This window comes from Salmo salar, chromosome ssa03 (assembly GCF_905237065.1).
Source record: "Salmo salar chromosome ssa03, Ssal_v3.1, whole genome shotgun sequence".
Classification (NCBI taxonomy): Eukaryota; Metazoa; Chordata; class Actinopteri; order Salmoniformes; family Salmonidae; genus Salmo; species Salmo salar.
Genome location: NC_059444.1, coordinates 92,148,377 through 92,169,364, shown reverse-complemented (window position 1 = coordinate 92,169,364; position 20,988 = coordinate 92,148,377). Strand labels below are relative to the sequence as shown.

Genomic DNA, 20,988 nt, shown 5'->3' with positions numbered 1-20,988 from the left:
GAGTGGCTGAGTGACTTGTTCTTTCTGCCCCCCAACAACGAGCTATAGCTGTTCTATAACTGTAGTGGTGGAGCGCTACACAGACTGTATCCTGAATCCTGAACAGATCAGTCAAGACAATAAGTGGTAGCTGAGTAACTCAAGGTTAATCTCGGTTAACCCAGAACTAAAATCTTCAGTAATTTGGTAATTTATGTTTCCGTGTAGTAATTTGTCCACGAGAGATTAGCCAAAGGTAGGATACACAACACACACCCAGAGTCCAAAGATCAACAGTACTTAGAACATAGATACAGACATCAGGAAGTTGCTCTAAGCAGAATGGGAAATATCTCAATACTTTAACATGTTCTGGTTGTGAATTCAGGCTACAAGGTAAGATTATTGTGAAGTGTGTATGGAAATTAAATGTGTGGTGTAATTATAGTATAGTGAATGACAGTAAAACACTCAAACCTAACAGTCTATTTCTCCTGGGACAGACGCTAACTGGGATTAGGCAAATCAAATTCAAAAACACATTGCATATTCATATATTATAGTACTACATTTCACATTTTGTATGAAAGATGTAGTTGTATCATATTAGTTCCACTATAGTATAACAATCCTTGGTATATGAGCCACGTTATAATTCCCACCAAGTGGGTTAACCCTATTGGTGCCAATGGCATGATGTGTAGGGTGTTTGCTTTTCATGCCAGCGACCCGGGTTTGCTTCCCTGCCCCGTCGTTCGCTACATCGATGTCAGAAGGGGGATGGTGGCCGTGAGGCCATCAGAAGGCCTGGACTTGCGAGGGGGCTAAGTAGTGCCTTCCAGTTCGAAAGGGGGAAGTATAGTGAGCCATGTTCCAATTCCCACCATCTGGGTTAACCCTATTGCGATGTGTAGGGTGTTTGCCTTTCTCGCAAGCGACCCGGGTTCACTTCCATGCCCTGCTGTTCACTACAACATTAATAGCATTGGCTACCTGTTGAACAAAGAGACACAATAGAATTAGTTAAATTATTTTAGGATAATATAAATAAGTGTCAATTTAGAGTTGTCTTTAGTGATCAGCCTTTAAACTGCTTTTATCAATTGGATGAAATGTAACAAATGACATGGCCTCAGAGTTGGGAGATAACCACTCCTAGTTTAAATCACTATGACAACCATTTCATCATTTCTCCAGAGCAGCAAGGGAATCTAGAGACTCAACCTTTGTATCCAATCACAGTTTACAGCAGCTCACAGTTGCAACTTCATTGCTAAGAAGTCAAACTGCTTTTGTTTAGATACATTTCTGTAGCAATCAGGGTTGGGCTCAATTCAGAATTTTGGAATTGACTCCCATACAACTAATGAGAAAAGTTCCCTCTAATTGTTTTCAGCATTGAGCAAATTTTAGGTCTGCTGAGCGCAAACTTGAATGTTATTATGAAAATTCGGGTAAACTTCCGGTACATGTTTATTGTGAACACTGAGGCTGTACCCGCTTTAAGTTACAGTTTTAACAGTGGCCAAGTAGCTTTAAGTTTCAGTTTTAACAGTGGCCAAGTAGATTTAAGTTAGTTTTAACAGTGGCCAAGTAGATTTAAGTTACAGTTTTAACAGTGGCCAAGTAGCTTTAAGTTTCAGTTTTAACAGTGGCCAAGTAGCTTTAAGTTTCAGTTTTAACAGTGGCCAAGTAGCTTTAAGTTACAGTTTTAACAGTGGCCAAGTAGCTTTAAGTTACAGTTTTAACAGTGGCCAAGTAGGCTACTGTGGCTATTTGATCATAATGTAAGCCTAGCAGGGTGGCATACCATCAAAAATGACGGGGAAAATGCATCCCATAACATAAGCATGCGGAAAGTCTGTTGTTAATTTGTTTACAGAGAAAGCATTGTATATGGTCAAACAACAGTTTACTTAGAGCTGGCAGCAAGCTGATAGGTCTGCTGTTAGAACCAGTAAAGGTCGCTTTACCTCTCTTGGGTAGCTGAATGACTTTGGCTTCCCTCCAGGCCTGAGGAAAAACACTTTCCTCTAGGCTCAGGATAAAGATATGACAGATAGGAGTGGTCATAGAGTCAGCTACCATCCTCAGTAGCTTTCCATCTAAGTTGTCAATGCCAGGAGGTTTGTCATTATTGATCGATAACAAAAAAATCCACCTCTCCCACACAAACTTTACAAAATTCTAACTTGCAATGCTTTTCCTTCATTATTAGTTTTTTTTTGCATGAGTACGATGGCTAAGAGTACAGGCCTGAGTTGTGCCTGTCAATGCTATAGAATCCTACTCTGATGCACTCTGCCTACAAAATCTTTTGCATACTAAGTCTTGCATAGTTTGTTTATTTTTGGTATGTTGCATTGAACATGGCTAATATTGCGCTGATTCGATCACAATTCCCACAGTAGAGGCAAATGTTTATAACTAATCGGGGAAACTATCATGTTGGAGAGAACATTGCTCATGAGTTGAAATTCTAATTGGCCACATCACACAGGAATTTCAGTTTGAGTGACAGAAAGTCGAAATTAATTCAGTGCAATTATAGATTATGGATACAGTGACAAGATACATGTCTCGCTGCCTTAACAATGGGTGTCGTTGTCCACAAAGCAGCACAGCAGGCTGTCTAGCTCCCACGTATCCTTCTTTGGATTGGTGGATGCAGCTCATTATTGTAACGCTTTTTTGAATATTAGATGAGGGTTGTTGACGTCAACCGCCTGTATTCAATGGAGAGAGATGCTATGCTACAAGCCTAATTCCATGAATATGCATAGCCATCGAGACAACTCAGATATAAAGTGTTTTTTTTTTCAAAGTTGCCGAGATGTCACATGTCCTGCTTATATCAGAACACTCGTAAAAACTTAAACTCCTATTAGATCAAATAAACCACACATAGCAAATAAGCTATTCATTTTTTGTTGTTGACCAAATTCAACACTCTCTCATTGACTTCCATACAGAAGCTCCTTGCTTGGTGGGCGAAATAATTATAAAAATACCACATGCTGGAGGGAGACCGATTTTCTGCCAAGTTGGACCTCTCTCTTCCTCTCTGGTTCAGTTCTACTAGCCTACACTACAGTAATATAAGGACGGAATACGAGTCTAATTTACACAGCTGGTTTTCGGGGGTCACGTGTTGTATTGTAAAGCTACGTTTGTTTTATTTATTGCAGCTGAAGAGTTTTAAAACAGCCTATCACTTGAAGTTCATTGATTTAAATCAGTGCACAGGCCAACACTCTGTCGCAGTCTCTCTCTCTCTTCATCAATTCTAAAGAAAATTAAATCCAAAATATATTGAACAAAAATATAAATGCAACAATTTCAAAGATTTTACTGAGTTACCGTTCATATAAAGGAAATCAGTCAATTGAAATAAATGGATTATACACCCCCCAGGAAGAATATGACACTTTTAAAACATTTTCTGACAAGCGACCACTTAGATATGGTCATTTTCACGTTTTCATAAATTCTTAGAATGTTTGGGAATTATGTGTACTAAGGCATTTGTGGAAACTCTATAGCAATATATAGAGGGAAAGCGGCCGTGCATTTGGACAATTAATAGACATTGTAGGAAATTAAACCGAATAAAAACATCTGTCTAGCACATTTCTCCTATTTGTCTGCCTCTTCAGTTAAGGGTGCATTGCATGGTGCTGTTGCCAGAGATATGAGAGAAAACAGATATGAATCACATTGGTCAATGAATTGAGGAACGTATAACGCCCCACTCAGTAAACTGTCGACCAATTCAGATTACGTTGTCATACTGCGTCACGCGGTTGCTAAACTAATCGAGAAACGTGCGTATTTCCTATGGTCACGATTCCAAAGCTATACAATATTACAGATATCTATTATATCATATCTTGGAAAAGATTTGTAATGTTGTACTTCATGCTTCACGAAATTCATGCTAATGTTGGGTCTTTGAGGGAGCACCTCATAATCACCCAGAATGCACCGCGCGGCCCATTGACGTAGCATGGGTAATGTACACAATGGGCGTTAACAGGATTTTAATGGAGTTTCCCCATCTCCTCAGAAGTATTTCTGCTCTTGTGAATGTTTGAAGCCACATCGATCTGCAGGTTGAACATAGTGAGATTGTAGACTCCTAAATTGACAGTGCAGCTTGTTTAGGTGATTTTACAGCAAACTAGCTACTTAACCTGTTGATATTGTTTTTGGTATTATTGTGTGTAGCTACGTTTGTTTGTTTGCTAACTAGCCAGCCCATAGAGAGAGCATTGCATAGTGGGGTTAGTGGTCGACCTGAGCTGCAACAGATTTCCACGACGATTTTCACATGTTGCTACCAACATTATAACGCCAAAATGAAATATTTGTTAACATAAACATTTGTTCTCGCATATTTAATACTGTAAATTATAGGAATGAGTGGTTTTGGGTTGATTTTTCTTTTAGTAAGGAAATGCATCCCAGTGCCTAGGCGCCATGACCAGGGCCCATAGGGCGGCGTACAATTGTCCCAGTGCCATCAAGGGTAGGGGAGGGTTTGGACTGGGGGCTTTTCTTGTCTCATCTTTGGCACACCATGCTCTAGCGACTCATTGTGGCAGGCCGGGCGCATGCAAGCTGACTTCAGTCAAACGTTGTTTGCTCTGACACATTGGTGTGGCTGACTTTTGGTTTAAGCGAACAGTGTCCCAACCTTCGCCTCTACGAGCCCATTGAGGAGTCGTAACTGTCAATGGGAGAAAATGGGGTTAAAAAATAAAAAACTCACAGGTAGTTAGAAAGAAGAGCGAACACGCGATGGCGGTAGGCTATAACAGGGTTTCCCAAACTCGGTCCTGGGGCCCCCCTTGGGTGCACTTTTTTTTTACCCAGGTTGGACACACCGCTGTAGCTCAGCCACCTTCCACTGCAGATGCGGAAGGCCAACATAGAGGATATCTTTAGCTTAAACTGACAGATTTTGATGGTGATTTTTTTTTACTTATATTGAAGTCAATAGACTTAAGGATTAATGGCAAGCCCTGCGTAATGTAAAAACGTAGTCTCATGCAATGTAGGCCTGCATTGAACACCACATATAGGCTAAAGCTATTTCTATGTAAAAATGTTATGGGATTTGTTGCATTGTTTTGGTTGGTAGGCCATTCTGAGAGGCCTACATTATGCTTAAATAGCCACAACAGCCTATTGGCTACTGTCTACAACTGTAAGGGTACAGCATCTGTGTTCACTGTAAATGTGTGCCGGAAGTTGCACAGAATTTTCTCATTTAAGTTTCCGCTCCCAAGACCAGGAATTTGCTTAGTGTCCCAAAACGTTAGAGGGAACATTGGTGCATTGTCTACTCTGTTAGAGGATCAGTATTAATATATACGTGTCTCTCTCCTTTGTCTCTGTAGTAGAAATAGCAGTGAAGGATCACTATCTTTATGTTTTAATAATGTTCTTTCAGCTCTCTGCCAGAGGATCAGTCCAGGTGTGCAGTGTGTCAGCAGGTGCTGAGGTATCCAGTCTCTATCACCTATGGACACAGGTTCTGTAGACAGTGCATCACCAGATACTGGGAGAAACCTGCTCCTTCAGGAGACTATGACTGTCCTCAGAGTAGAAAGAGATCCAGATCACTTCCTGTACTACAGCACCTGAGTGAACCCAATGATGCAAGAGGCTCTGAAAATAGTAAGACAACTTGCACAAGTCAATACCTCAATATGATTTACAGTAGTTAACTACAATAATGAGATAATATAAATTACTGTAGTTGTGGAAGGCCAACTTCTCATTCTGTCAACGAATGTTTCTGATACACATCATTTTTACTTTTCCTTTGTAGTGGACGACAGCCTGCAGAGAGCTATAGTAAACCATAAAGACAGTCTGAAAAGGAGGTATGAATGTGTGATAGGCATTGAAAAAGCAGGGAATCAAAGTCCCCTCAACAGGATTTACACAGAGCTTTACATCACAGAGGGAAAGCGTGAAGGGTTTAACAATGAACGTGAGGTGTGGCAGCTAGAGACAGCAACCTCACATGACACAGCAATCCACTGCAATGACATCTTTAAACCCTTACCTGGTCAAGAGAGAAGCATCAGAACTGTGCTGATGAAGGGCATCGCTGGCATCGGAAAAACTGTCTCTGTGCAGAAGTTCATCCTAGATTGGGCTGAAGGGAAGGCAAACCAAGATGTGGATATCATGTTTGTGCTTCCTTTCTGGGAGCTGAACTTGATTAAAGATCGGCAGTACACTCTTCTTGGACTTCTAAATGATTTCCACCCAGTACTAGACATAGGCAATGCAAAGAAACTCACTGCCTGTAAAGCTATGTTCATCTTTGATGGTTTGGATCAAAGCAGACTTCCATTGGATTTCCAGCGCAACAAAAAGGTGTCTGATGTCACACAGACATTATCTGTCGATGTTCTGCTGACAAACCTCATCAAGGGGAATCTGCTTCCCTCTGCTCTCCTTTGGATAACCTCCCAACCAACAGCAACCAATCAGATCCCCCCTGAGTATGTTGACCAGGTGACAGAGGTACGAGGGTTCAATGACCCACAGAAGGAGTACTACTTCAGGAAGAGATTCAGGGATGAGGACCTGGCCAGCAGAATCATCTCACACATAAAGACATCACGGAGCCTCTACATCATGTGCCACATGCCAGTGTTCTGTTGGATTTCTGCAATAGTCCTTGAACACATGTTGAGTACAGACAAGAGGAGAGAGATGCCCACGACTCTGACTGAGATGTCCATACACTTCCTGCTCATTCAGACCAGCCTGAAGAACCAGAAGTATCATGGACGAGATGAGATGGATCAAGAGGAGCTCGTGGAGTCAGATAAGGAAATTCTTCTAAAGCTGGGTAAGCTGGCATTTGAAAATCTGGAGAAGGGTAATCTCATGTTCTATGAAGAAGACCTGAAAGAGTATGGCATTGATGTCAAAGAAGCCTCAGTGTACTCAGGATTGTGCACACAAATCTTTAAAGAAGAGTCTGTGTTATTTCAGAGAGTGGTGTACTGCTTTATTCATCTGAGCATTCAGGAGTTTCTCTCAGCTGTCTACATTTACAATTGTTACACAACCAAGAACATGGATGCACTGAAGCCCTTCCTCAAGAGAAAGTCTAGAGCGGTGTCTGAAGAGCTAACCTTGCATGAGCTGCTGAAGAGTACGGTGGATAAAGCCTTGGAGAGTAAGAATGGACACCTGGACCTTTTTGTTCGCTTCCTTCATGGCATGTCACTGGAGTCCAATCAGAAACTCCTACGAGGTCTGGTGACACAGACAGAAAGCAGTCCAGAGAGCGTCCAGAAAATGATCCGATCCCTTAAGGTGATGCAGAAGAACATCTCCCCTGAGAGGTGGATCAATCTCTTCCACTGTCTGATAGAGATGAAAGACCATTCAGTACAGGAGGAAATCCAAGTGTACTGGAGGTCAGAGAACATATCCAAAAACCTCACACTTGTTCACTGTTCAGCGCTGGCCTACATGCTGCAGATATCAGAGGTGGTTCTGGATGTGTTTGACCTGAAGGTATACAAGGCATCAGAGGAGGGTCGTAGGAGACTGCTCCCAGCTGTGAGGCACTGCAGGAAAGCTCTGTAAGTATTAATGTAAATATCGCATACCAGAGTAAATTGTAGTTATAACAGAACTTTCATTTGCTGACTGGATATGTAAGTACTATTGTGACAATTTCTCAGTTTAAACTTTACCGTATGTAGGAACAACATTATTTTAATTAGCTGACTAAACTTTCTATCAGCTGAAAACTCAACTTATAACACCAACTGATAAGAAAAACTATAATTGAGGCATGTATGCAAGGCGTACATATTAGTCGTGCGGGGCTAACAGGGAAAGCTAAGTGTAACATAACTTGTCTGTCATGATATTTACTCTGTGTTGACAGACTCACTGACTGTCACTTCTCAGACACGTTATGTGAAGTGTTGGCTTCAGTTCTCAGCTCAAACTCCTCACATCTGGTAGAGCTGGACCTGAATGAATGTTATGGCCTGACAGATTCAGGAGTGAAACTGCTCTCTGCTGGACTGGGGAATCCACAATGTAAACTGGAGACTCTGAGGTCAGTGTTCCTTTACTTGATCAGTAACTGATAACTGTTCAGTAAATCCATGTGTTTCTAATATAATAATGGACCTTAATTTAGGGACTTCTATTTTGATAGCAGTTGCTGTGGCTCTGGGTTTAATCAGCAGAGTTTGCTGGGATACCTGTTTAGTTAATGGTTTGGTGCCATTGCAGGTGCCAGATCTCTGCTCATAGTATTTCATCCTTTATATTACTTGTACCCTGAAGTTGTGTAGCTCGCTCTAATTAATTGTGTCCATGGATAAATGTTTAACCCCGGCCTTGACTGCTCCTGTTATCAGCTTTAAATCCAAATTAGTGGAGGGACGTTGGAGACTGGGCCCAGTTGTGGAGTGCTGCAGAAAGGCTCTGTAAATGCTCATGTGTTGGTGCTTTCAAGACAACTGGGAACTCAAAAAATAGGTCAAATCATGACTTCAGTGATCTTCAGGTCGGAAAGTCAGAGCTCTAGAAAGATGCCGGAGTTTCCGACTTGGAATTCTGAGTTGAACGACCGTTCAAATCGATTTTTCCCTGTCGGAGCGAGTTTTTATGTCCCCCGAGTTACCAGTTGTCTTGAACGCACCAAAGTCAGAATTCTGAGATTCCCGAGTTCAGTTCCCTGCTGGAAGCGACTTGTTTGAAGTGTTGCAATCAAGTGAAAGTGACAAAGATTTGTGGTGACTGTTAGGACAAGGGATAACAGCTAAATGAGATCTAACTGTTGCGTAAAGACGCACACAATTCTGTAAGCACGAGCGAGGCCACAAATAATGTGTCCAATAACTGACAATAATATACTATTTTTGACCGCTGTCATATTGACACATTAATTTTGCCATTATTGGTTTTGTGTTGATTTTCACTATTCACAAGCATGCTTGGCACCTATCCTCCAAGCCACAAGCTGTCACCAAGCTAAGAACCCTGAGACCGAACACCTCCCTCTGCAACTGGATCCTGGACTTCCTGACTGGCCGACCCAGGTAGTGATGGTAGGTCACATCACTTCAACCACGCTGACCCTCAACACGGGGCCCCACAGGGCTTAGCCCTGCTCCTGTACTCTCTGGACTCAAAGATGGCCGCCTTGTTTCTGGCTCCTAAACAACTTTGTTGATGTGTATTATTAGCCCAGAACGTTCTTTTGCATTATCACATACAGACGGAAATAACTTTTGGATATCATAGAGGTGGTTACTCACCAACATTTCAACCAGGAATACGACTTTCCTGAAATTGATCCTTTGTTCGTACCCTCCAAGGCTATTGAACTTATCCCAGAGGCTACTCCAAGACGCCGCCGGCGGAGAAGAGGTATTCGGAGTAGACTTTTAGTCTGACTCAGGTGTGCATGCCATCCACAGCTTCCGAGTATATTAATCGCTAATGTTCAGTCCCTGGACAATAAAGAAGACAAGCTCAGGGCGAGAATCTCCTTCCAGAGATGCATCAGGGACTGTAACATACTCTGTTTCACAGAATCATGGCTCTCTCCAGATATACTGTCCCCATCCATACAGCCAGATGGGTTCTCAGTATATATCGTGCAGATAGAAATAAAGAACTCTCTGGGAAGAAGAAGAAAGGCGGAGGTGTATGTTTCATGATTAACTACTCATGGTTTGATTGTGATAACGTACAGGAACTCAAGTCCTTTTGTTCACCCGACCTAGAATACCTCACAATCAAATGCCGACCCCATTACCCCCCCAAGATAATTTTCTTTGGTTATCGTCATAGCCGTGTATATTCCCCCTCAAACTGATACCACGACGGCTATCAAGGAACTACGTTGGACTTTGTGCTAACTGGAAACCACATATCCTGAGACTGCATTTATTGTAGCTGGGGACTTTAATAAAGCAAATCTGAGGAAAAAACTTCAGAAGTTTTATCAACACATCGCCTGCAGTACTCGCGCTTCTAAATATTTCAACCATTGTTACTCTCCCTTCCGGGATGGCTACAAGGCTCTCCCCCACCCTCCCTTCGGCAAATCAGATCATGACTCCATTTCCTATAGGCAGAAACTCAAACAGGAAGTACCCATACTAAGGTCTATTCAACGCTGGTTTGATCAATTGGAATCCATGCTTCAAGAATGTTTTGATCACGTGGACTGGGACATGTTCTGGGTTGGCTCTGAGAATAACATTGGCGTATACACTGACACGGTGACTGAGTTAATCAGGAAGTGTATAGGGGATGTTGTTCCCACTGTGACGATTAAAACCTATCCAAACCAGAAACCATGGACAGATGGCAGCAATCGTGCAAAACTGAAAGCACGAACCACTGCGTTTAACCACTGCAAGTTGACTGGGAATATGATTGAATGCAAACAGCCCAATTAGGCCCTCGATAAGGCAATCAAACAGGCAAAACATCAGTACAGAGAGAAAGTGGTATCGCAATTCAACGGCTCACACTCAAGACATATGTGGCAGGATCTCCAGACAATCACTGATTATAAAGGGAAAACCAGCCATGTCACGGACACCAATGTCTTGCTCCCAGACAAACTAAACACCTTCTTTGCCCGCTTTGAGGATAACACAGTACCGCCAACACGGGCCGCTCCCAAGGACTGTGAGCTTTCGTTCTCTTTGGCCAACGTGAGTAAGACATTTTAAGCGTGTTAACCCTCGCAAGGGTGACTGCCCAGACGGCATCCCTAGTCGCGTCTTCAGAGCATGCACAGACCAGCTGGCTCGACTGTTTACGGACATATTCAACCTCTCCCTATCCCAGTCTACTGTCCCCACTTGCTTCAAGATGTCCACCATTGTTCCTGTACCCAAGAAAGTGAAGGTAACTGAACTAAATGACTATCGCCCCATAGCACTCACTTCTCTCACCATTAAGTGCTTTGAGAGGCTAGTTAAGGATCATATCACCTCTACCTTACCTGACACCCTAGACCCACTTCAATTTGCTTACTGCCCCAATAGATCCACAGACGATGCAATCGCCATTGCACTGCACACTGCCCTTTCCCATCTGTACAACAAGAATACCTATGTAAGAAAGCTGTTCATTGACTATAGCCCAGCCTCATTAATCTCGGGCCCTGGGTCTGAACCCCACCCTGTGCAACTGGTTCCTGGACTTCCTGATGGGCCGAACCCAGGTGGTGAAGGTTGGCAACAAAACCTCTACTACGCTGATGCTCAACACAGGGGCCCCACAAGGGTGCATGCTCAGCCCCCTCCTGTACTCCCTGTTCAACCATGAATGCATGGCCACACACGCCTTCAACTCAATCAAGTTTGCAGATGACACGACAGTGGTAGGCCTGATTACCAACAATGAGGAGGTGAGGGCCTTGGCGGAGTGGTGACAGGAAAATAACCTCTCCCTCAACGTCAAGAAATTAAGGAGCTGATCGTGAACTTCAGGAGACAGCAGAGGGAGCACATCGACGGCCCCCATCCACATCGACGGTGTGGTGAAGAATGCGCAACAGTGCCCCTTCAACCACAGGAGGCTGAAGTAATTTGACTTGGCCCCTAAGACCCTCTCAAACGTTTACAGATGCACCATTGAGAGCATCCTGTCGGGCTGTATCACTGCCTGGTACAGCAACTGCAATAACCGCAGGGCTCTCCAGAGGGTGATGCGGTCTGCCCACCAGGAGCCAACTGCCTGCCCTCCAGGACATCTACAGCACTCGGTGTCACAGGAAGGCAAATAAGATCATCAAGGACCTCAGCCACGGCCTGTTCACTCCGATGTCATCCAGAAGGCGAGGTCAGTACAGGTTCATCAAAGCCAGCACAGAAGCTGCTTTTCAGTCTCTCTATCTGAAGGCCATCAGACTGTTAAATAGCCATCACTAGCTGGCATCCACCCATTACCCTAACCTGAACTTAGTCACAGTCACTAGCCGGGTACCACCCAGTTACTCATCCATGGACCTTGGAGGGTGCTGCCATATGTACATAGATATGGAACACTCGTCACTTTAATAATGGAACATTTGTCACTTTAGTTGTTTACATGCTGTTTTATCCATTTAATATAAATGTACTGTATTTTAGTCAAGTGAGGTTGAAGAGGCACTGTTGTGTGTTCTTCACCACATCGTCTATGTGGGTGGACCATTTCAGATTGTCAGTGATATGTACTCTGAGTTGAAGCTTTTCACCTAATCCACTGCGGGCCTTCAAATCCTCAAAACGTTAAACAGCTGCGCCATTGAGAGCATCTTGACTGGCTGCATCACTGCCTGTTATGGCAACAGCACAGCCCTCAATCACATGGCGCTACAGAGGGTGGTACGGACAGCCCGGTACATCACTGGGGCCGAGCTCCCTGCCATCCAGGACTTCTATCAGGCGTTGTGAAAGGAAGGCCTGTAAAGACTCCAGCCACCCAAGCCATGGACTGTTCTCTCTGTTTCCGCATGGCAAGCCTTACCGGTGCATCAAGTCTGACACCAACAGGCTGCTTAACAGAGACTACTAAATAGCTAACAAATGGATACACAGACTATCTGAGTTGTTCCTTGTATTACATTTTATTTTTACATTGTCTCTTTGTTCACTCTCAGGACACACTCACACACACTGACACTCCAACACACACAAACATAACATGTAACACATTTCTAGTCACGCTACACACACTCACATCCGATCTTCGTTTACACTGCTGCTATGGTGTTTATCATACATCCTGTCGACTAGCCACCGTACCCCTATATATTTAAGCAATAAGGCACGAGGCGGTGTGATATATGGCCAATATACCATGGCTAAGGGCTGTTCTTAGGCACGACGCATCGCGTTGCTATTATAAGCTGGTTACCAACGTAATTAGAGCAGTAAAAATAAATGTTCTGTCATACCCGTGGTATACAGTCTGATATACCACGGCGGTCAGCCAATCAGCATTCAGGGCTGGAACCACCCAGTTTATTAATAGTAGTACACAGCATTATACGAAATCTTCAGTTTCTTGGCAATTTCTCGCATGGAATAGCATTAATTTACATTTACATTTAAGTCATTTAGCAGACGCTCTTATCCAGAGCGACTTACAAATTGGTGCATTCACCTTATAATATCCAGTGGAACAACCACTTTACACTTTACAATTTCTCAGAACAAGAATAGACTGACGAGTTTCAGAAGAAAGGTCTTTGTTTCTGGCCATTTTGAGCCTGTAATCGAACCCGCTGATGCTCCAGATACTCAGCTAGTCGAAAGAAGGCAGTTTTATTGCTTCTTTAATGAGCACAACAGTTTTCAGCTGTGCTAACATAATTACAAAAGGGTTTTCTAATGATCAATTAGCCTTTTAAAATGATAATCTTGGATTAGCTAACACAATGTGCCATTGGAACACAGGAGTGATGGTTGCTGATAATGGGCCTCTGTACGCCTATGTAGATGTTCCATAAGAAATCTGCCATTTCCAGCTACAATAGTCATTTACAACATTAACGTCTACACTATATTTAATATAATGTCTACACTATATTTCTGATCAATTCAATATTATTTTAATGGACAAGAAATGTGCTTTTCTTTCAAAAACAAAGACATTTCTAAAAAACAAAGACATTTCTAAGTGACCTAAAACTTTTGAACGGAGGTGTATATCTACATCTATCATTCCAGTATCCCTGCTCATAAATATGGAACTGACTCTACATAGCTTCTTCTTTTCTTGTGTTCTTCTAATTTCTTGTCTTATATTTTTATTTCTTGTGTGTTTATTGATTGATTACTGCATTGTTGGGTTTAGGACTTGCAAGAAAGGAATTTCACTGTACTTGTGCACGTGACTTTGAACACTACTGATTAGTTTAGGCTACTGATATTTTCTTCATTGACCGCATGCCTTGTTCTTTGGGTAGTATTATTATTTGTTTTGTCGTTATAAAAGTTAGCTGCACATGCTTTTGTGTTTCATAGTTGTAACAAAGGTACACCATGAATAAAAGTTAGTTAAATGATTCATTATTGGTAATGAATTATTGATTCATTATTGGCTATTGGTACTCCTCCAGACCCGGCTATTAACCCATAGGGTTGTTTTTACTGTCAGGGTGCTTTGAGGATGAAATGCTCAGAACATTGTTGTCTTATGATATTTGTCTGAACGTACTGCTAGAGTGTAAAATACACATATATAGGAAAGGTCAGGGTGGTTCAGCGTTTTTATTGAAATTACATTTAAAATGGTAAGATTGACCATCTTGGCGGCTCTAGTGTTAATCAGGTTTAGGCTGCATCAGATTATAATTTTATTGGCGATCAAACTCTAGGTAAATCCAGACAGATTTATACACTTTATATGCTTTAGAATGACACTTCCGGTTTTGGCGAGAAAGACCGGGTTACCTGGGAGAAAATGTATTTATTTTCCGTATGGAACATTTGTAAAATGCAGGGGAAATATTCAACCCTAGTTCAAGGGTTCCGAGATGATCTTTGTAGGAACAGCAGTTTCATTGGCTGACTAGATTGTCTATTAGCTGAAAAGTTTTAAACAGATGATAATACACACTGGTCAAATAAAATTGCAACATCTAGCCATGTATTCACGTTGTAAACATTAGGCGTGCACTGGTAAATGTGTCAGGAATTAAAGCTAAACGTACCGTTATAATACATCCTGTCTGTCATGGTATTTCCTCTGTGTTGGCAGACTCACTGACTGTGAACTCACAGACACTTCCTGTGAAGTGTTGCTCCCAGTTCTCAGTTCAAACCCCTCACACCTGAGAGAGCTGGATCTGAGTAACAATGACCTGAAGGATTCAGGAGTGAAGCTGCTCTCTGCTGGACTGGGGAATCCCCACTGTAAACTGGAGACTCTGAGGTCAGTATTCCTCCATTTGATCAACAAGTGATAACCTTTAATTCGATCCACATATAATGGTTTTATATTTAAATGCTTACTCTATGTTCATAGACTCGCTGGCTGTAAACTCACAGAAGCATCTTGTGAAGTGTTGGCTTCAGTTCTCAGCTCAAACCCCTCACACCTGAGAGAGCTGGATCTGAGAGACAATGACCTGAAGGATTCAGGAGTGAAGCTGCTCTCTGCTGGACTGGAGAATCCCCACTGTAAACTGGAGACTCTGAGGTCAGTGTTCCTGTAGTTGGTCAACAAGTGGTAGCTGTTCACCAGATCCATGTGTGTTTTTTATGTATTGAAATACACAATTCAATGTAAATCTGACACCTCACCATCTGACCTTTGACTGACAGTATATATATACAGGTGTAGACTTTACTGTAGCTACAGTGTATTTGGAAAGTATTCAGACCCCTTAACTTTTTCCACATTTTGTTACATTACAGCCTTAATCTACACTGGATTAAATCGTTTTTTCCCCCTCACCAATCTACACACAATACCCCATAATGACGAAGCAAAAACTGGTTTTTAGAAAAAAAATTGAAATGTGTGATAAATATCACATTTACATAAGTATTCAGACCCTTTACTCAGTACTTTGTTGAAGCACCTTTGGCAGCGATTACAACCTCGAGTTTTCTTGGGTATGACGCTACAAGCTTGGCACACCTGTATTTGGGGAGTTTCTCCCATTCTTCTCAGGTTGGATGGGGAGCATCGCTGCACAGCTATTTTCAGGTCTCCACAGGGTTCAAGTCCGGGCTCTGGCTGGGCCACTCAAGGACATTCAGAGACTTGTCCCAAAGCCACTCCTGTATTGTCTTGGCTGTGTGCTTAGGGTCGCTGTTCTGTTGGAAGATGAACCGTCGCCCCAGTCTGAGGTCCTGAGTGCTCTGGAGCAGGTTTTCATCAAGGATATATCTGTACTTTGCTCCGTTCATCGTTCCCTCAAACCTGACTAGTCTCCAAGTCTCTGCCGCTGAAAAACATCCCCACAGCATGATGCTGCCAGCACAATGCTTCACCGTAGAGATGGTGCCAGGTTTCCTCCAGACGTGATGCTTGGCATTCAGACCAAAGAGTTCAATCTTGCTTTCATCTTGTTTCTCATGGTCTGAGTCCTTTAGGTGCCTTTTGGCAAACTCCAAGGGGTCTGGATACTTTCCGAAGAAACATATTTTTTTTAGCTGCAACTTTTTATTTTCAAAGAATAGCAGTGTGATTTTGAAATCATGTTTAACTCTCTGCAGGTTGTCGCTCTGTGGAGTCGAAGAGGAAGGCTGTGCTTCTCTGGTCTCAGCTCTGAGGTCAAACCCTTCACACCTGAGAGAACTGGACCTGAGCTACAATCACCCAGGAGACTCAGGAGTCAGACTGCTCTCTGCTGGACTGGAGGATCCACACTGCAGACTGGAGAAACTCAAGTATGTAGAGGGTTTGTTTTAATCTGTGGTGATGATTGACATACTGTAATAAAGCTTGAGACCACCTGAGTGGAGGGAGAAGTACTGGATTAATCAGAGTAGACCACCTGAGTGGAGGGACAGGTACTGGATTAATCAGAGTAGACCACCTGAGTGGAGGGACAGGTACTGGATTAATCAGAGTAGACCACCTGAGTGGAGGGACAGGTACTGGATTAATCAGAGTAGACCACCTGAGTGGAGGGACCAGCTCCCTTCAACCACCTGCCTGAACTCTCTGCCTTATAACAGTTTCTCAGGGACCCAGGCGGAGGTGGCAAGGAGGTACAGGCATAGAGCAATTAGTTCATGATTTGGTGAAATCATTCCTTGCAAGCTGTAATCACAGCTTCACCACAATACTGTAAGACATTTTTCTGAGTTTGGGTTGGTTATGATAATTGATAGTTCGCAGGTTAGTTATGATAATTGATAGTTATCAGGGTAGGTATGATAATTGATAGGTATCAGGGTAGGTATGATAATTGATAGGTATCAGGGTAGGTATGATAATTGATAGGTATCAGGGTAGGTATGATAATTGATAGGTATCAGGGTAGGTATGATAATTGATAGGTATCAGGGTAGGTATGATAATTGATAGTTATCAGGGTAGGTATGATAATTGATAGTTATCAGGTTAGGTATGATAATTGACAGTAATCAGGGTAGGTATGATAATTGATAGTTATCAGGTTAGGTATGATAATTGATAGTTATCAGGTTTGGTATGATAATTGATAGTTATCAGGTTAGGTATGATAATTGACATGTACTGTGAGCCAGACATACTTTACTTACCACCACATGGACAATGTGATATGCTGACCATCTGTGTGTGTGAGGCAGAGAGATTTACTGCCTGTTCTCCTGCTCCCCTTACAGTGTGGAACCTGGTGGAGTGTACACAATCAAACCTTGGCCTAGAGAATGTGAGTGTTGACTGCTGTGAAGAATTAGCTTGTTATTACTCAGTCTTATTTCAAGTAAGGGGTTAGAAAATTATTAAATAATTTTTCCGAGCTTGATTGATAAGTAATGTATGCATGTGTGGTTACCCTAATAGGACTTCACTCTGTGGTTATATGTTGCTGTGTGTCTGTTTTATATGGCCATACAGTATAATGTATCATCATTCAGCAAGTCTTAAATACTCTTTGTTTGGTCCTTTAATACCTAGAAACATTAACATTCTGATGGGGTCCTTTAATACCTAGAAACATTAACATTCTGATGGGGTCCTTTAATACCTAGAAACATTAACATTCTGATGGGGTCCTTTAATACCTAGAAACATTAACATTCTGATGGGGTCCTTTAATACCTAGAAACGTTAACATTCTGATGGGGTCCTTTAATACCTAGAAACATTAACATTCTGATGGGGTCCTTTAATACCTAGAAACGTTAACATTCTGATGGGGTCCTTTAATACCTAGAAACGTTAACATTCTGATGGGGTCCTTTAATACCTAGAAACGTTAATAACATTCTGATGTGGTCCTTTAATACCTAGAAACGTTAATAACATTCTGATGTGGTCCTTTAATACCTAGAAACATTAACATTCTGATGGGGTCCTTTAATACCTAGAAACATTAACATTCTGATGTGATATGAAGATGATTTGTGATATACCTGGTTTTCCCCATCAGATGCCTGTGATCTCACACTGGACCCAAACACAGTAAACATAAAGCTCTCTCTGTCTGAGGAGAACAGAAAGGTGACACGTAGCGAAGAGGCTCAGCCGTATCCTGATCACCCAGAGAGATTTGAGGACTGTGAACAGGTGCTGTGTAGAGAGGGTCTGACTGGACTCTGTTACTGGGAGGCAGAGAGGAGTGGGGGAGGGGCTGATATAGGAGTGACATATAAAGGAATCATCAGGAGAGAAGGGGGGGGTGAGGACTGTGTGCTTGGACAGAATGACAAGTCCTGGAGTCTGAGCTGCTTTAACAACCGTTACACTGCCTGGCACAATGATAATTACACTGACATAGACGTCCCCTCCTCCAGCTCCCACAGAATTGGAGTGTTTCTGGACTGGCCAGCCGGCACTCTGTCCTTCTACAGAGTCTCCTCTGACACACTGACCCACTTGTACACATTCCACACCACATTTACTGAGCCCCTCTATCCAGGGTTTCAGCTTTGGGAGGACCCCTCTTCAGTGTCCCTGTGTCAAACACAACATGATGTTTCACTCTAATCATGGTTCAGTAAGACACACTGGAACAAGAATTGATATAAACTCTCTAGTCATGAGTTAACAGATAATGATTATATCTAAATATTTATGATTATACACCACTGAAGTTGATAGACTTTGTAAAATAATAATGAATAGAATGTATCACCACTGTTGTTAAAACTTCTCATTTAGACATCATTGATCGTGCTGCTATTGCTTATTCATGTTTGTAAATATTCCTGTCTGTAAAATTGTTGACAAAACAATCCTGCTTCTGTATAAACACAATTCCACTGAATGAAATGTACAGGTCACAGATTTGACTAATACAGGTTAATAAAACGGATGAAAGAAGTGCAGTTGTCAATGTTTATTTTTTTATAAGAATATGACATTTAAATCAGTGAGGAGGAAGGGGTGGACCATCCTCCTCAGTGAAAATATTTAAAGTTATCCTTTTTAAATAAAACTATACTAAATATATTCACTTCACCCCCCAAAAAATATTAAAACACCCTGTTTTGCAATGAAGGTCTACAGTAGCCTCAACGGCACTCTATAGGGTAGCACCATGGTGTAGCTGGAAGACAGCTACCTTCCGTCCTCCTCTGGGTACATTGACTTCAATACAAAACCTAGGAGGCTCATGGTTCTCACCACCTTCCATAGACTTACACAGTATTTATGACAACTTCCAGAGCTCTTGCAACATGGACATGTTGTCCACCCAATCAAAGGATCAGAGAATTAATCTAGTACTGAAAGCATAAGCTACAGCTAGCTAGCACTGCAGTGCATAACATGTGGTGAGTAGTCCAAAATGAAGGAGAAGCTAGAGAGATTCACTTGCTTAGCTAGCAAATGCAGCTAGATACAGTTGTTTAGCCTACTCAAACACCCTGCTAAAACAGAGGGATGATATGTTAGCTAGCTGGCTATGACTATCCAACACAACACTGGAACTCTTCCAAGGTAAGCTTTTGGTTTGACACATTTTTTTGCCACCGGGGCCCTCCGCCGTAACCGCTTACTGACTGTCCAATGTAACGTTACTTCATGATTGTAGCAGGTTTACTAACTCGTTAGTTCTATTAGCTATGTTGACTGATGTTACTTTAGCTAATATGGTGACAACGATGTAGGCTGTGTGTAGCGTTTATGATATGGTTTGGCTTGGAAAGCTTTTTTTGCCTGGTCACATACAGCTGACGTGTTGTACATTGAAGTCCACAAACAAAGGGAAAAGGTGAGAGGAGGGGAGCACATAGATGCGAGAAGGAATACAACGTGGCTGCTGTGAAAGTGAACTGTGTTTACACGTGATCAGGGGTGTATTCATTCCGCCAATTCTGTTGAAACCTTTTTAACAGAAGCAAACGGAATGAAACGGGGATAAACATACCTGAATTTGTCCAATAGATTTTTTTTGTTGCAATTGTTGGACGAATGATTACACCCTATATCAGCTAAATGCTGGCAAGAGTGTGCAAGGTAGTATTGAATGTGTCACTGTCTGTCACCTAATTTTTATCTCAACCTGTGTGCACCTACGTTGTAAACTTCCATTCATAGGCTACGTTGTAACAACCTCATGATGGGTATCAAATCAAACTTTATTTGTCACATGCGCCGAATACAACATGTGTTGACCTTACCGTGAAATGCTTACTTACAAGCCCTTAACCAACAGTGCAGTTCAAGAAAGAGTTAAGAAAATATTTACCAAATAAAGTAAAGTAACACAATAGAATAACAACGAGGCTGTATACAGGTGGTACCAAGTCAATGTGCAGGGGTACAGGTTAGTCCAGGTCATTTGTACAGCCCCATTATAAGGAACATTTGAGTATCATGTATTAGCCAGTTGAAGTCGGAAGTTTTCATACACCTTAGCCAACTACATTTAAACTCAGTTTTTCACAATTCCTGACATTTAATCCTAGTGAAAATGCCATGTCTTAGGTCAGTTAGGATCACCACTTTATTTTAAGAGAATGCGAAATGTCAGAATAATAGTAGAGAGTGATTTATTTCAGCTTTTATTTCTTTCATCACATTCCCAGTGAGTCAGAAGTTTACATACACTCAATTAGTATTTGGTAGCATTGACTTTAAATTGTTTAATTTGGGTCAAACGTTTCGGGTAGCCTTCCACAAGCTTCCCACAATAAGTTGGGTGAATTTTGGCCCATTCCTCCTGACAGAGCTGGTGTAACTGAGTCAGGTTTGTAGGCCGCCTTGCTCGCACACGCTTTTTCAGTTCTGCCCACAAATCTTTTATGGGATTGAGGTCAGGGCTTTGTGATGGCCACTCCAATACCTTGACTTTGTTGTCCTAAAGCCATTTTGCCACAACTTTGGAAG

At 42.1% G+C, this 20,988-nt stretch overlaps 1 protein-coding gene across 3 annotated transcripts; it reads left to right on the top strand.

Annotated features, from left to right (window-relative positions):
- Positions 1-245: 245 nt before the first annotated feature.
- On the top strand, positions 246-18,978 carry LOC106602046 (NACHT, LRR and PYD domains-containing protein 12). 3 transcript variants are annotated; one of them, XM_045715791.1, is made up of 9 exons: positions 246-375; positions 5,435-5,661; positions 5,816-7,598; positions 7,910-8,086; positions 14,752-14,925; positions 15,019-15,192; positions 16,218-16,391; positions 17,316-17,362; positions 18,086-18,978. In XM_045715791.1, coding segments are annotated over exons 2-9 (3,087 nt in total). In that variant the 5' UTR covers positions 246-375; positions 5,435-5,660; the 3' UTR covers positions 18,643-18,978. The 3 variants fall into 3 exon arrangements, with proteins under 3 accessions (XP_045571747.1, XP_045571746.1, XP_014049970.1); XM_014194495.2 differs by lacking the exon at positions 246-375 and adding an exon at positions 3,989-4,091; XM_045715790.1 differs by lacking the exons at positions 246-375; positions 15,019-15,192 and adding an exon at positions 3,988-4,091.
- Positions 18,979-20,988: the final 2,010 nt, after the last annotated feature.

Bases quoted from the DNA above. Each gene is read 5' to 3' on its own strand.
- LOC106602046 (XM_014194495.2), top strand. From the start codon at position 4,066: ATGTTTGAAGCCACATCGATCTGCAG. The intron at 5,662-5,815 runs GTAAGACAACTT...TTTCCTTTGTAG, and splicing joins TGCAAGAGGCTCTGAAAATA to TGGACGACAGCCTGCAGAGA. The intron at 8,087-14,751 runs GTCAGTGTTCCT...CTGTGTTGGCAG, and splicing joins TGTAAACTGGAGACTCTGAG to ACTCACTGACTGTGAACTCA.